Here is a 15,384-nt window from a genome sequence, read left to right on the forward strand (position 1 = left end):
CACACACACACACACACACACACACACACACACACACACACACACACTATCAGACACGAGGATAACAGTGAATGTTAACAGCCTTTAATTGCATCAGCATGGTGAAGACTCAAGACTAACAGTATTACCGTAGACTACAGATGACTCTCAAACACTGAGTTAAAGTTCAACTCTACGAATTATGTGGCAGGACACACACACTTCCAGAGGAAATCTTCTGATCAGCTGGACTTGAAGCTCAGGTTTATAAACAGCAGGTTTGCATTGGCTGGTGGAGAGTCTGAAGGCTCTGGTGATGTTTCTGGGTAGCTTTCAGGGTCTGGCCCTCTGGCAGCGCACCAGAACAAGAGACCATACATCTGGATGATAAAGCCGCACTGCTGTGTCCTGTTATTTCTTTCTTACTTTAATACTTCAATTTAATGTGGAATAATTTTCATCCATGACCACTTTCCTCCTGTTTGAAATTTCTTTCTTACTGCTAGTGTTTGTTCTGGTTATCTTATAGCCATATATATATATATATATAAATTCAGATGTTGACTAAGAAAGAACTACAAATGAAAATAAATGCACATAAATCCTTATCAAGAACAAGTTTTGTTTTTGTATGGAAGCAATAAAATGGTTCAATTTTTCCCTTTTACAAAAAGGAAAAAGAAAACAAAATTAACCCGGACCTCTCACAGCATCAACTCTACACGGAGAGTGAGAAAAGCTCAATTCTAAGTTCTTTTAAGTTCTGTCCTCTTGGGGAGGTTCATTATTAAAAACAAAGCTGTGGGTGATTAACCACACACCTCTAGCACTCACTGCCAAACCTTCTGCAGTTTGTTACAGACCCCTGAGTGGCTCATGTATTGTAGCCACGTGCTTTGCTCTGAGTATTACAATTTTACTCTGCCTTACCCTTGCAATGACAAACCAGAAATTTCCCAAGCCTTCTCTGCAGATGTAGGAAACAAAAATATGTTACTTAATATGCAGATGTTTCTCTGAATACTTAATCACCCTGAGTTATTCTTTCTTTGATCACTGAGAACTGGAGCTAAGCATCCCTACTGAATTCACAAACTCCCAGCTGTGTCTCCTCTGAGGTTCCACACTTCTCGGAGGACTCCATCTTCCTCTAAGGTACCCTGGCTGTGAGGTCCCCATCATCCTCTGGGGGAGTGGTCTTCCTCCTGTCGGTTCCCCTTCTGTACTAGATCCAGACCATTGTGGCTTGACTGAATGGGCACTTCCTGTCCCCTGCCTCCTGGGAGCTAAAGCACATACTGCTGTTGCTGCTGTCATCCATGGCTTCTCCTTTTGTTTTTAATAATAATAATGATGATGATAATAATATTTTTTTTCAAATGTCAAGCTCAGATTTGCCCTTTATGGTCAAGGCCCCTTAGAAACTTCAAGTGTCGTGTAGAATCACACTTCCTGCACTGAATTATAGCTACCCCTTTCTCTCCCTTTCCTACATAGTTAACTTCTGAAGACTTGGTCTCTGGCTGAGCCCTCATGTGGGATAAATGAATAGAGGCAGAAACAACAAGCAAAGGGTTGAGTGACAATTCTGACGCTCCTCAGTGTCCTGCTGCAGGTGCCTGTGGTCTCCTGGCCACGCTCAGCCTCTGAGTTCAGCATCCTTTCTTTGTCAAAAGGATGGTTATTGGCAGCTGCAATTTCTTCCAGCCTTAAGTGTGACATCTGTGAGTAAATTACCCAAGGTTTTGGGAGGAAAATTTATGACCAGCCTACAAGCGCTGGTTGCATCCTTGGAGATTCTCCTGTCTCCTGTGGCCGCTCGCTTCTGGCTTTGGGACAACTGTACTAAGTCAACCTAATTGGAACATTCTAGTCCACATGTTTGGAGCTAGTTATATTGGAAGATAAAGTGCACATTTGCATAAATGAATATGTACCAGATGCAAAATTATGCACAAATATGCACCTTTGATATATTAGATAAAAGCTTGGTTCACCACATACTCAAAAATGCCTTTACTGTTTATTTGGCCATAGGAAGAATCGCTCAATTCCATTTATTGAAAATGTGAACTAAATCATCCTAATACTGAGTGAAATAGTCAATATGTGAATCCATCATGGTCAAAATTGAAGTCATAGGCAAATATCTTTTCACCTTGATCTGGTCGAATTTTTCATTTTTACAGTTAATTAATATATTTTTTTACCGGTGAATATTTTGTTCTTGGAGATCAGGAAAGGTATTAAATGTTTAAACTCTCTATACTTCAATTGTCTTATTTATATAAAATGGAATTAGTGTCCCTTTCCTATGAATACAAGCACTGTGTAAATAGCAGGCAGCTTTACTGAACCCACCTGAAAGTACTGGTAGAAAGACAGTATCGGAAATTCTCATGGGACTCCTAACAGTGGAAGTGAGGGCATCTCTGACTCTTCTGCCTGCTCTTGGGACCCTTTTACTCCTACTAGGTTGCCTCATCCAGCTTTGATAGAGGGGTTTGCTTAGTTATATTGTAACTTGTTATCCTGGGTTAGGTTAATATCCCTGGGAGGCCTGCTTTTTTCTGAAGAGAAACAGAGAAGGAGTGGATCTGGGGGTCAGAGAGGTGGCTTACAGGAGTGGGAGGAGTGGAGGGAATGGAAACTGTGGTCAGGACATAATGTGTGAGAGAATAATAACAATAAAAAAGAAATATTTGGTCAATAATACCATCTGCGTAAAAGGTGCTAGGAAAATCTCATAATTCTTCTCTCTTGCCTGGTAGAATGATTGGACTGGGAGAATCTAATTTACTGATTTGCTCACTCAGCAGCTATGGTCAGGCTCTTTTGTGAGTTCTGTGCTGCACTGAGGGAGGACAGCACAGGAGAGCCTGTCTAGAAAGACTTTACTTTCCCCAGCCAAACAAACTCTTCTTTATAAAACATGCATATAATTCTACACGCACACATTTATTGATATCAGTTTTGCATGTATAAACCACATACTAATTATCACACAGATATAAAATACATGTCCTTGAGTTTACAGAAGTGGAATTTGAAACTCAGAGAGGAAGCCAAGGTTCCCCACGGTGTCAGAGGCCAGCTGGTAATGGGAAGGCAGTTTACCTGGTTAATGTTCAATCTTAATAAAATTCCATGAACGCTACCGCTACCTGATTTCCACACTTCCAAGACACTCCATCAGAAGCTCCCCTACAGCAGGACAGAGGTTTGGTCACCTCTGTCCCTGTCTCTCAGAAACCAGCACTGCCAGTGAACAGTGGTGTCCTCACCGTGAGATCTAGGACCTGGCTCTTCTTCACTGACATGGTCAGTCTCAGCCTCTCTCTAAACTGCCAGTCCACTCTGCTGGTTTTCTACACTCTCTTTTGTCTTCACAGGTTCTGTTCCTGCTTTCCCGCTTCCGGTCAGCCCATGGGCTTTCTGAAACTCAATCAGCCTTCTACTTTATAATTAGTAAATATTATGGGCCTGGTACTTACCAAGATGCCAGTGAGAACAGGACACAAGTGCCAATAGGAAAACAAATCTGTCCAAACACAAATTCACTGGCTGCACTTGGGTTAAGAGCATCTCCATTCTTCTGCCTCCAGACGGTACCCAGAGCATGTGCATTGTATGTGCCTACATATGTATCCTGTATGGTGGTGCACATGTGTGTTCAATGTGTGTGTGCAGGACTCCTCATGTGGGTGTGAATAATCAGTTACATGCTTCTCCAGGGCATCTGGATCTTGTCAAGAATGTGCGTTTCTGTGCCTGCCACACAGCTCTGCTGGGCCTGGGATTTTGTGAGCTGGGGTTTGTTTGGGGGTGGGTGCTTTGGCTCCAGTGGTTTGTGAAGTCAGGTCAGTAAAATCCACAGGCAGCTCTCAGTTTTGGCATTTGAAGGGACAATTTCACAAGATTACTACTTTGAAACTTTATCACAACCGAGAGACACAATGCACATACTATCCCTCATACACCTGCACCTCAAACACTACTCAGATCTGTGCAACACTGGCTCGAAAAAGAATAAAATCCAACAAAATCGATTGAAGCTCACTGTTCATGGAGCATTTGTAAACGCTTGAACACCTGAAACTATGATTTAAAGAGAGCTAAAAGACAAAACACTGCAGATGTAGCGAGCACACAGGAAAGGGATCTCTTATTCACTCTCCCTGAGAGTGTAAACCAGGGCGCCTGCTGTGTAAAACCTGTGCGGGGGGGGCCCCCAAAGGCTAAAATAAGGTTGACCTTGTGACCCAGCCATCCCACACTTTGGCATGTGTGCAAGGATTCTCTACCTAATGTCAGGGACACTTGCTCATCCACGTTCACTGCTGCTGTGTTCACAACAGGAGGACATGGAGTCAGCCTCATGACCCAGTACCCAATAAGCAGATAATGAAAATGTGGTTGTGGCACATATGCAACTTTATTTAGTTATGAGGAAAAATTTATCTTTAGGTCAATGCTGAAAGTAGAAAACACACATTGAATATTCTCTTGTATCTGTGGATCCCAGCTTCAGCTCTTTGTACTTGTCTGTGTAATTGGAGTATCTGCAGAAGCCACAACTGGAAAAAGGCTTTGAGGGCTAGTGGTACCTTAAGAAACTGGAGACACAGAGGGGGGTAAGCAGGGTTAACCAAAACCCAATTTACTGCCTCTCTCCATGTTTTATAATCGAAGTGGGGGAGTGGGGGGAGGCAGTGCCGCTGTCTCTGTGGCCTGAGGGGAAGCTCTGCTTGCAGTCTGGGCTAATGAGGAGGATTTTCTGGGTGACCTGTGAGCATGCCTGTGTCCTCCGTCTAGGCTGTGTGGCTGTGGCAAGAAGCACTGTGTGGTTAGTAACAACCGGTCTTCAGATGATCAGGGCTTGCCAGAACTGGTGAAACGACATATTGTCAACACCCCTGCAACTGCGCTGGGCAATAAATTGTTGTTTCTGTTTCCTCCACTTCCCATGAAGCTGTTAGCTAGTCTCACTTCTTGGTCTCCTTATTGCCCATCTCTGCCCTTTTGCACAGACTGGATCCCTCTGCCTGCTTGGACTTTTAGAGAATGACAAGCGTGGGTTGAAGTACATATCTATTTAATCCCTGTAGGCTTAGAGTGTCTATGTGCCTAGAGAAAAATGGAAGAGTTGCATGACAGTGAAATAGGTGTGGGAGTGGACAGGGCTGTGTGAGGATGAAGGAGGTTACCATAGCAGGGGAGGGTTCCCATTCCACACAGCCACTGGTGTTCCAGGCACCCAGCAGTGGCATCCTTTAAAGACCTGATGGACCTGGGAGTGGATGCTTTGAGAGCTCAGTGTTTGTTCACCGACAGCTTTGACTATGTTTTCACATCTTAGCTCTCACTCCTTACTTATCTCGTTCTTCCCAACCATGTAAAAATCAAGTCAGAGCAAATGCACATGGTGATACAGTAACCAGGATCTCTTTTCTTGTTTGTTGTCTTCCATCTGAATTCCAGAGGGATTAACCCTAACCATGTGCACTAAAAATCCCGAAAGTCAGTGGAAATCTTCTGTAATGAAAGTACCGTGAATCTGGGAACTTGTCAAAATTAGAGCCATGGGACTCAGTCTGATTCAGCCTAGATGGTGCGGTGCTGGAAGCTTTGAGCTCCTCAAGGCCTCCTCCGGTGGTTCTGCTTTGCCTCTGCCCAGAACTCAGAAGATTCTCTACAGAAACTGCCCTGTGGTCAGGTATGCTGTCTACTCGTTCAGTCCTACCGAGGAATTTCATCCAAAGTGTATAGATCAACAGCTGAAAAACACTGGCTGATGACGGCAGTCTTCCTTGACACAGCTTGGTGACAGCAGTGTTCACAGAGTTAACATTTGCCTCACAAAACTGGAAGACTCATGTTCACACAAAACAGCTGCTGACTAGCATTAGTATTTACACATATATTTAAACCAGCTCCATGTTATCTGGTTATCAATACTACACAAGTGTTATTATCAAAGGTCAAATGTAGAAAAGTGCATACATGGAATGAAAACAGAAGATGTAGCTTGTGCATATTTTGGGTAAGATGCTCTTATCCACAATGTACTTACTTTGAAAAATTAAATAATGCAAACAGTTTTGAAAGACAGGCAGCTTTCCTCAAACACACAGGCCGAGGATATCTGCAGCGGGATGTTTAGAGCAGGTGTCCTTTTCTCCAGCTTGAGAAGGGGTGTTGTGTCATGGTGTTGATGACTCTGTGGACATCTAGCTCACACTTAACCACACAATGACAGAGCTCATGGGAAACAAATTCATAATTTTCCCTGTGTTTCCAAGCTAAATAAAATTCGACCTCCCAGTTGAACAAGCCTGACCACCTACTCTCACCTCTGAGTGAATTACTTCCTATTTGTGTCCCCCAGGCCTGGCAGTGCACTGCACAGTGTACTGTATCTGCCAAGCGAAAGCCATGGTGGCTTAGTTCTCAGTCACGGAGACACAGCTGAGGCCCCGCAATGGTGGGCATGAAGACGATGCTGGCAGGTTTCAGTCTCTAAGTCATTCAAACCCTGCTGGGATCTACTGAGGCTATTGCTGCACAAAGATCTGAACCAGTCACATGTCACTCGCCAGCCGTGCACCGCATTAAGCAGCCACATCCATTTCTCAACAGTTATGGTGATAAGGGCAAGATACTTACAGTTCACGACCACTCTCACTTTCTTCACATCTGGAAAGGACACATCGTTCTCCGCACTGCATTCGTACTCCCCAGCCTGGTCCCTTGTAATTCCATAAATGTCCAAATATTGTCCATTTTCAAATGGTTTTGCTACAACAACAATAACGGAAAATAGCACATTTAATTGTTGCTACTGGAGGCTTCATTCAAGGAAAGCAACAATTTTAGCAGTACCTATCAGATGTAAGTAGCCAGACAATTCCCCATACAAAAGAAAACTCAGAAAAAAAAAAAGCCCCTTGGTCAGATGGCACAACCCTGAGCCATATCCTCACAATGTGCATGAAATTCATCAGTGTAGCTTGGTGTGTGCTGATTTTATACAGCATAAAATCTCAGCTGGACTCTTCAGCTAACTACACATCACTTTTCTCTGGGGAACACCCCCTTGCTCACAGTTTCCAGCCAGATGGCTTGATGAAACTGCACAGGTCTATAAAATCAGCACCAGGAGCCCCCGTCCAAAACTGCCAATGCTCCTAAGCCAGCCACCCTGTATGCAAATCACCCAGTGAATATCAGGAAAAAAGCTTTATGATTTTCAAGTAAGAGTTAAGTGGTTATACAAACAAACCAAATTATCTTTTTTATTATTTCAGGGAAAAAATTATGTTTGACTAAAAATAACAGTAGATTAACAATATAAAGTCATAATCACAGATGGAAGAATATCCTCAAGTTAATGAGATTGGAAATCAAGACTCCTTTCTTCAGTAATAAGATTGTACTCAAACAAAAGCAGAGTCATTGGGCAGCTGGGGTCCTAACAGTTAGAGTCTCCACAGAGAAAATGGGGTGCTTAGAGCATCTCTTCCTTCCCTGTCCTTTAGAAGGCTCTGAAACACAATCCCATTCCATTGCCTACAGAGGGGTTGGGAATCAGGGAGTTCACTGACTAAAGAGCATTTCCCAAAGTCAAGACCGCCTTTGTCCTCATGCTGTCATTCTCCCAGAAATTCAAGAACCCAGAAGTCAGAAAGTTAATGGGATTCACTTTCAATAAACCTAAAAAAATTCAGTTACAGTTCTCAAATCTAGAATGCATGTCAATTACTGTCCCCCCGGGATTCTGTCTAATATAGTATTTGCCATTACATTTTGCCCTCAGAATGACCACGACTTTGCCAATAAAAGACATGACTGTCTACATATAACTCTTTCTATTTACCAGGTTGTATTTAATTTGTAGATAGAGCTAAACTTCTGAGATGCTAGTTGGCTGACAAACTCTTTGGGGAGGTAAGATTATGAAATAATAGTTAACTTCACAATCCAAGTTGGTGAAGTTCAGTGATGGGGAGCATTTGCTATTAAGGCACTGTCACTCACTGTACCCCCTGACACAGTGCTCTTTCCCCTGTGGCTCCCCTCTCTCATTCTCACAAGTCCAGTGTTAAAGGTTCAAATTACTCTGTAAAAACAAATGAAACTTGGAAGACAAATTGCATCCAGACCAAGCACAGTCTGCAACCTATCTGAATGGTCAAGGGTCACACGATCAAAAACCAAGAAATTAGACTGGAAAGCTGTACACACACACACACACACACACACACACACACACACACACACACACAAACTCTTTAGTTCTTACTGTTCTCCTATAGCAAGAATAATAAAATAGCCTTTAAAGTATTGACGGTTAGGAATAAATACAAGTCTTTGATTATGTTTTAATGTTTTTATTAGCATATATTAATTATACATGGTAATGAGTTTCATCCACATACTTTCCTACCTGTACTTAATATATTTCAATCACATTCACCCCCATTACCCTTTCTTATCTCTCTGCCATTGTTATTCATCTCCTTCCTCTCCCCAGGTACACTCTCTTCTGCTCTCATGTGACCTATCGTATTTCATTAGGGTGTGGGTGGCAATTGGTTTGTTTGCTTTTTTTTTTTTTCATGGCATATACTCATTTATTTTTTTTAAATTTTTTTATTAGTTACACTTTATTCACTTTGTATCCCCCATAAGCCCCTCCTCCTCCCCTCCCAGTCCCACCCTCCCTCCTCTTTCTGCATGCATGCCCCTCCCCAAGTCCACTGATAGGGGAGGTTCTCCTCTCCTTCTTTCTGATCTTAGTCTATCAGTTCTCACAGAAGTGGCTGCATTGTCCTCTACTGTGGCCTGGTAAGGCTGCTCCCCCCTCAGGGGGAGGTGATCAAAGAGCAGACCAATCAGATTATGTCAGAGGCAGTCCTTCTTCCCATTACTATGTAACCCACTTGGACACTGAACTGCCATGGGCTACATCTGTGCAGGGGTTCTAGGTTATCTCCATGAATAGTCCTTGGTTGGAGTATGAGTCTCTGGGAGGTTCCCTGTGTTCAAATTATCTTGTTCTGTTGCTCTCCTTGTGGAGTTCCTGTCCTCTCCAGCTCTTACTATTTCCCACTTCTTATATAAAATTCCATTCACTCTGTCCAACAGTTGGCCATCAGGCTCAGCATCTGCTTTGATAGTCTGCAGGGCAGAGACTTTCAGAGGCCCTCTGTGGCAGGTTCCTAGTTGGTTTCCTGTTTTCTTCTTCTGGCTTTCAGTGGCCCTCTGTGGCAGGTTCCTAGTTTGTTTCCCGTTTTTTTCTTTTGGCTTTCAGAGGCCCTCTATAGCAGGTTCCGAGGTTGTTTCCTGTTTTCTTCTTCTTCTGATGTCCATCCTCTTTGCCTTTCAGGATGGGGATTGAGCGTTTTAGTTAGGGTCCTCTCTCTTGCTTAGTTTCCTTAGATGCACAGATTTTAGTGGGTTTGTCCTATGTTGTCTGTCTATATGAGTGAGTATATACTGTGTGTGTCTTTTTGCTTCTGGGACAACTCACTCAGGATGATCCTTTCCAGGTCCCAACATTTACCTGCAAATTGCATAATTTCCTTATTTTTCATTGCTGAGTAATACTCCATTGTATAGATGTACCACACTTTCTGCATCCATTCTTCAGTTGAGGAGCATCTGGGCTGTTTTCAGCTTCTGGCTATTACAAATAAAGCTGCTACAAACATGGTTGAGCAAATGTCCTTTTTGTGCACTTGAGCCTCTTTTGGATATATACCTAGGAGTGGTATGGCTGGATCTTGAGGAAGCGCTATTCCTAGTTATCTGAGAAAGCGCCAGATTGATTTCCAGAGTGGTTGTACAAGTTTACATTCCCACCAGCAGTGGAGAAGGGTTCCCCTTTCTCCACAACCTCTCCAGCATGTGTTGTCACTTGAGTTTTTGATCTTGGCCATTCTGATGGGTGTAAGGTGAAATCTCAGGGTAGTTTTGATTTGCATTTCCCTAATGGCTAATGAGGTTGAGCATTTCTTTAAGTGCTTCTCTGCCGTTCGATATTCCTCTACAGAGAATTCTCTGTTTAGCTCTGTTCCCCATTTTTTCAGTGGATTACTTGGTTTGCTGCTTTTCAGCTTCTTTAGTTGTTTATATATACTGGATATGAGTCCTCTGTCAGAAAAAGGGTTGGTGAAGATTCTTTCCCAATCTGTAGGCAGTCGCTTTGTTTTGATGATGGTGTCCTTTGCTTTACAGAAGCTTTTCAGTTTCAGGAGGTCCCATTTATTGATTGTTGCTCTCAGAGCCTGTGCTGTTGGTGTTCTGTTCACGAAGTTCTCTCCTGTACCAATGAGTTCTAGGGTATTCCCCACTTTTTTTCTAGCCGATTTAATATGTCTGGTTTTATGTTGAGGTCTTTGATCCACTTGGACTTCAGTTTTGTGCAGGGTGATAAGTATGGATCTATTTTCATTTTTCTACATGTAGACATCCAGTTAGACCAGCACCTTTTGTTGAAGATGCTATCTTTTTTCCATTGTATGGTTTTGGCGTCTTTGTCAAAGATCAGGTGTCCATAAATGTGTGGGTTTATTTCTCGGTCTTCTGTTCTGTTCCATTGATCCACTATTCTGTTTCTATGCCAGTACCATGCAGTTTTTAAAACTGTTGCTCTATAGTACAACTTAAGATCAGGGATGGAGGTACCTCCAGAAGATCTTTTATTGTAGAGGATTGTTTTAGCAATTCTGGGCTTCTTGTTATTCCATATGAAGTTGAGAATTTTTCTTTCCAGGTCTGTAAAGAATTGTGTTGGTAATTTGATGGGAATTGCATTGAATATGTAGATTGCTTTTGGTAAGATGGCCATTTTTTCTGTGTTAATCCTGCCTAGCCATGAGCATGGGAGATCTTTCCATCTTCTGATATATTTTTCTAATTCTTTCTTCAGAGACTTGAAATTTTTTTCATACAAGTCTTTGACTTGCTTGGTTAGGGTTACTCCCATGTACCTTATGTCATTTGTGGCTATTGTGAAGGGTGTTGTTTCCCTAATTTCCTTCTTAGCCCTTTTGTCTTTTGTATACACGAGGGCTACTGATTTTTTTGAATTAATTTTGTATCCGGCCACCTTACTGAAGGTGTTTATCAGCTGTAGGAGTTCCCTGGTAGAGTTTTTGGGGTCACTCACGTATTCTATCATATCATCTGTAAATAGTGATAATTTGACTTCTTCCTTTCCAGTTTGTATCCCCTTGATCTCCTTCAACTGTCTTATTGCTCTAGCAAGGACTTCCAGAACTATGTTGAAGAGATATGGAGAGAGTGGGCAGCCTTGTCTTGTCCCTGATTTCAGTGGGATTGCTTTAAGTTTCTCTCCGTTCAGTTTGATGTTGGCTATACGCTTGCTGTATGTCACCTTTACTATGTTTATGTATGTGCCTTGTATCCTTGATCCCTCCAATACTTTAAACATGAATGGATGTTGGATTTTTTCAAATGCTTTTTCAGCATCGATGAGATTATCATGTGTTTTTTTTCTTTCAGTTTGTTAATATGGTGGATCACATTGATGGATTTCCTTATATTGAACCACCCCTGCATACCTGGGATGAAGCCTACTTGGTCATGGTGGATGATATCTTTGATGTGTTCTTGTGTTCAGTTTGCGAGTATTTTGTTGAGTATTTTTGCATCAATGTTCATAAGGGAGATTGGCCTGAAGTTCTCTTTTTTCCTTGGGTCTTTGTGAGGTTTAGGTACCAAGGTGACTGTGGCTTCATAAAATGAGTTTGGTAATGTTCTTTCTGTTTCTATTTTGTGGAATAGTTTGAAGAGAACTGGAGTAAGCTCTTTTTTGAAGGTCTGGTAGAATTCTGCACCAAAACCATTAGGTCCTGGGCTTTTTTTGGATGGGAAACTTTCGATGGCTGCTTCTATTTCCTTGGGGGATATAGGACTATTTAATTGATTTACCTGGTCCTCATTTATCTTTGGTAAGTGGCATCGATCAAGAAAAATGTCCATTTCATTTAGATTTTCAAATTATTTTGCGTATAGACTTTTGAAGTAAGTCCTAATTATTGTTTGGATTTCCTCAGTGTCTGTAGTTATGTCCCCCTTTTCATTTCTGATTTTGTTTATTTGGATGGTGTCTCTCTGCCTTTTAGTTAGCTTGGCTAAGGGTTTGTCGATCTTGTTGATCTTCTCAAACAACCAGCTCTTGGTTTCATTGATTCTTTGAATTGTTTTATTTGTTTCTAATTGATTGATTTCTGCCCTGAGTTTGATTATTTCTAGCAGTCTACTGCTTTTTGGTGAGTCTACTTCTTCTTTTTCTAGGGTTTTTAAGTGAGACATTAAGTTGCTTGAATGAGCTGTCTTGAATTTCTTCTTTTTTTTTAATTTTAGTTTTTTCTTATCAGTTACATTTTATTAACTCTGTATCCCAGCCGTGTCCCGCTCCTTCATTCCCTCCCAATCCCACCCTTCCTCCCTCATCTCACTGTGCCCTATCCAAGTCCACTGATGGGGGGGACCTCCTCCCCATTCATCCAATCCTGTTTTATCAGGTATCTTCAGGACTGGCTGCAAAACCCTCTTTTTTGGCCTAACAGGACTGCTCCTCCCTTGGGGGGTGGGGAGGTCAAAGAGCCAGTCATTGAGTTCTTGTTAGAAATAGTACTTGTTCCCCTCACTATGGGAAACCAATTGGTTATCAAATTTCTTCTTGAAGGCACTTAGTGCTATGAACTTTCCTCTTAGCACTGCTTTCATTGTGTCCCACAGGTTTAGGTATGTTGTGTCTTTGTTTTCATTGAGTTCTAGGAAGACTTTAATTTCTTTCTTTATTTCTTCCCTGACCCAGCTGTCATTTAGTAGCAAATTGTTCAGTTTCCATGTGTGTGTAGGCTTTTGTTATTTCTATTGTTGTGGAGGTCCAGCTTTATTCCATGGTGATCAGACAGGATACAAGGGATTATCTCAATCTTCTTGTATCTGCTGAGGTTTGCTTTGTAACCAACTATATGGTCTATTTTGGAGAAGGTTCCATGAGGTGCTGAAAAGAAGGTAAATTCTTTTGTGTTTGGGTGTAAGGTTCTGTAAATGTCTGTTAGGTCCATTTGATTCATGACCTTTGTTAGAGATTTTTTTCTTTGTTTAATTTCTGTTTAGTTGACCTGTCCTTTGTTGAGAGTGGGGTGTTGAAGTCTCCCACTACTAGTGTGTGTGGATCTATGTGTGGTTTAAGTTTTATCAGTTTCTTTCACAAATGTGGGTGCTCTTGTATTTGGGGCATAGATGTTCAGGATTGTGATGTCTTCCTGGTGGAATTTTCCCTTGATGAGTATGAAGTGTCCTTCTCCACCCATCTCTTTTTATTAATTTTCATTGAAAGTCTATTTTATCAGATATTAGAATGGCTACTCCTGCTTGCTTCTTGCATCCATTTGCTTGAAAAGCTGTTTTCCATCCCTTTACCCTCAGGTAATGTGTATCTTTGTGACTTAGTTGTGTTTCTTGTATACAACAGATTGCTGGGTTTTGTTTACTCATCCATCCTGTTAGTCTGTGTCTTTTTATTGGAGAATTAAGTCCATTGATGTTGAGAGAGATTAATGACCAGTGGCTTTTAGATCCTTTGAATTTGATGTTGGCTGTGGTCATACGGTTGTGTGCTCGGTTGCTTTTTGTTTTACTGTAGTGAGGTTATTTATTTCCTGTATTTTCTTGAATGTAGCTAGTTTTCTTGGGTTGTATTTTCCCTTCTAGTGTCTTCTGTAATGCTGGATTTGTTTGTAGGTATTGTTGAAATTTGTTTTTGTCATTGAATATCTTGTTTCCTCAGTCTATGAAGACTGAGAGTTTTGCTGGGTATGGTAGCCTCAGTTGACATCTGTGTTCTCTTAGGTTCTGCATGATATCCGTCCAGGCCCTTCTGGCTTTCATAGTCTCTGTTGAAAAGTCAGGTGTGATTCTAATGGGTTTGCCATTGTATGTTACTTGGCCTTTTTCCCTTGCAGCTTTTAGTATTTTTTCTTTGTTCTGTATACTTACGGTTTTGATTATTATGTGGCGGGAGGATTTTCTTTTCTGGTCTAATTTATTGGGTATTTTGTAGGCCTCTTGTATTCTTATTGGCCTCTCCTTTAAGTTGGAGAAATTTTCTTCAATGATTTTGTTGAAAATATTTTCTGGGCCTTGGTGCAGGGAATCTTCTTTTACCTCTATTCCTATTATTCTTAGGTTTTATCTTTTTATGTTGTCTTGAATTTCTTGGACGGTCTGTGTTAGGAATTTTTTGGATTTAACATTTTCTTTGACAGATACATCAATTTCTTCCATTGTATCTTCCACACCTGAGATTCTTTCTTCCAGTTCTTGTAGCCTATTGGTTATGCTAACCTCTGTAGTTCCTGCTTTCTTCCCTAAGTTCTTTCTCTCCACAATTTCTTCCATTTGTGTTGTTTTTTTTTTTTTTAATTTTTCCAATTCTATTTTCAGGTCTTGATCCATTTTGTTGGTTTCCTTCACCTGTCTGACTGTATTTTCATGTTTTTCCATCAATTCCTTCAGCTGTTTGTTTGAACAATCATCTGTTTCTTTTATTTTATTCAGTGATTTAAGCATTTCCTCTCTAAAGGCCACAAACTGTTTGCCTGCAGCTTCCTCTATTTCTTTTCGTATTTTATTTGTTTCCCCTGTTATCTTCTTCATGAGCATAGATGTTAGGTCATCTTCTTGAATTTTAACTATGCTGGGGTGTCTAGGGCTATTTGCCTCCGGATAACTGGGTTCTGGAGATGCCATATTGCTCTGGCTTTTATTGGTTGAACTTTTACACTGTCCTCTACCCATTGGGCTATCTTAGGTGTTTGAAATTAGTTTCTGTTTGTTCCTGGACTCCTGTGGTAGAGAGAATCCCTTTGGCAGGAAGATGGTTTTTTCTGAAGGAAGCCTTCTCAGCTTTTAGGGTATAGTCGCTGGATGGCCAGTGTTTTTCAGGAGTTGCTACAGCTCACCTCAGGCATAGAGACCTGGGTGGTAGCTATGGTCCTTCTTAGTTGAGAGGGCTCTCCTCTCACCGAGAGAAGTCCTGGAGACAGCTGCCCTCCTTCTGGGTTTCTTGCTGTAAATTTAGTGATCAGCTGCTGTAACCTGTGTGTCCCGTGGTTTGGTCGGTTTTTTTAGGGACAAGTAGTTGCCCCTTGGAGCAGTATCTGGGGGTTGATCTCAGGGTTCCCAGTCTTTTGTAGGTCTGAGTTTGGGGCTCTGTGCCCCAGAACCCAAGAAGTAATCTGTGGCGGATGAGTATTGCTCTTGTGGTAACAGCAGGCTATCTGGGGCACAGCAGTTCCCTTGGTTGGGTCAGTCTGTGGGACCTTTTCCAGGGATATACTGGGTTGCCTAACTCCATCCCCT

At 41.7% G+C, this 15,384-nt stretch overlaps 1 protein-coding gene across 1 annotated transcript in view; it reads right to left on the reverse strand.

Moving 5' to 3' along the window:
- Positions 1 to 15,384, reverse strand: part of Negr1 (neuronal growth regulator 1) — a 727,531-nt gene that overhangs the window by 194,278 nt on the left and 517,869 nt on the right. The window contains exon 4 of the mRNA XM_055614379.1: positions 6,646 to 6,777. Within this exon, the coding sequence (XP_055470354.1) occupies positions 6,646 to 6,777 (132 nt within the window). The remainder of the gene's footprint in view (positions 1 to 6,645; positions 6,778 to 15,384) is intronic.

Source organism: Psammomys obesus, unplaced genomic scaffold (genome assembly GCF_907164565.1).
Source record: "Psammomys obesus unplaced genomic scaffold, mPsaObe1.curated_primary_1811, whole genome shotgun sequence".
NCBI classification, from domain to species: domain Eukaryota; kingdom Metazoa; phylum Chordata; class Mammalia; order Rodentia; family Muridae; genus Psammomys; species Psammomys obesus.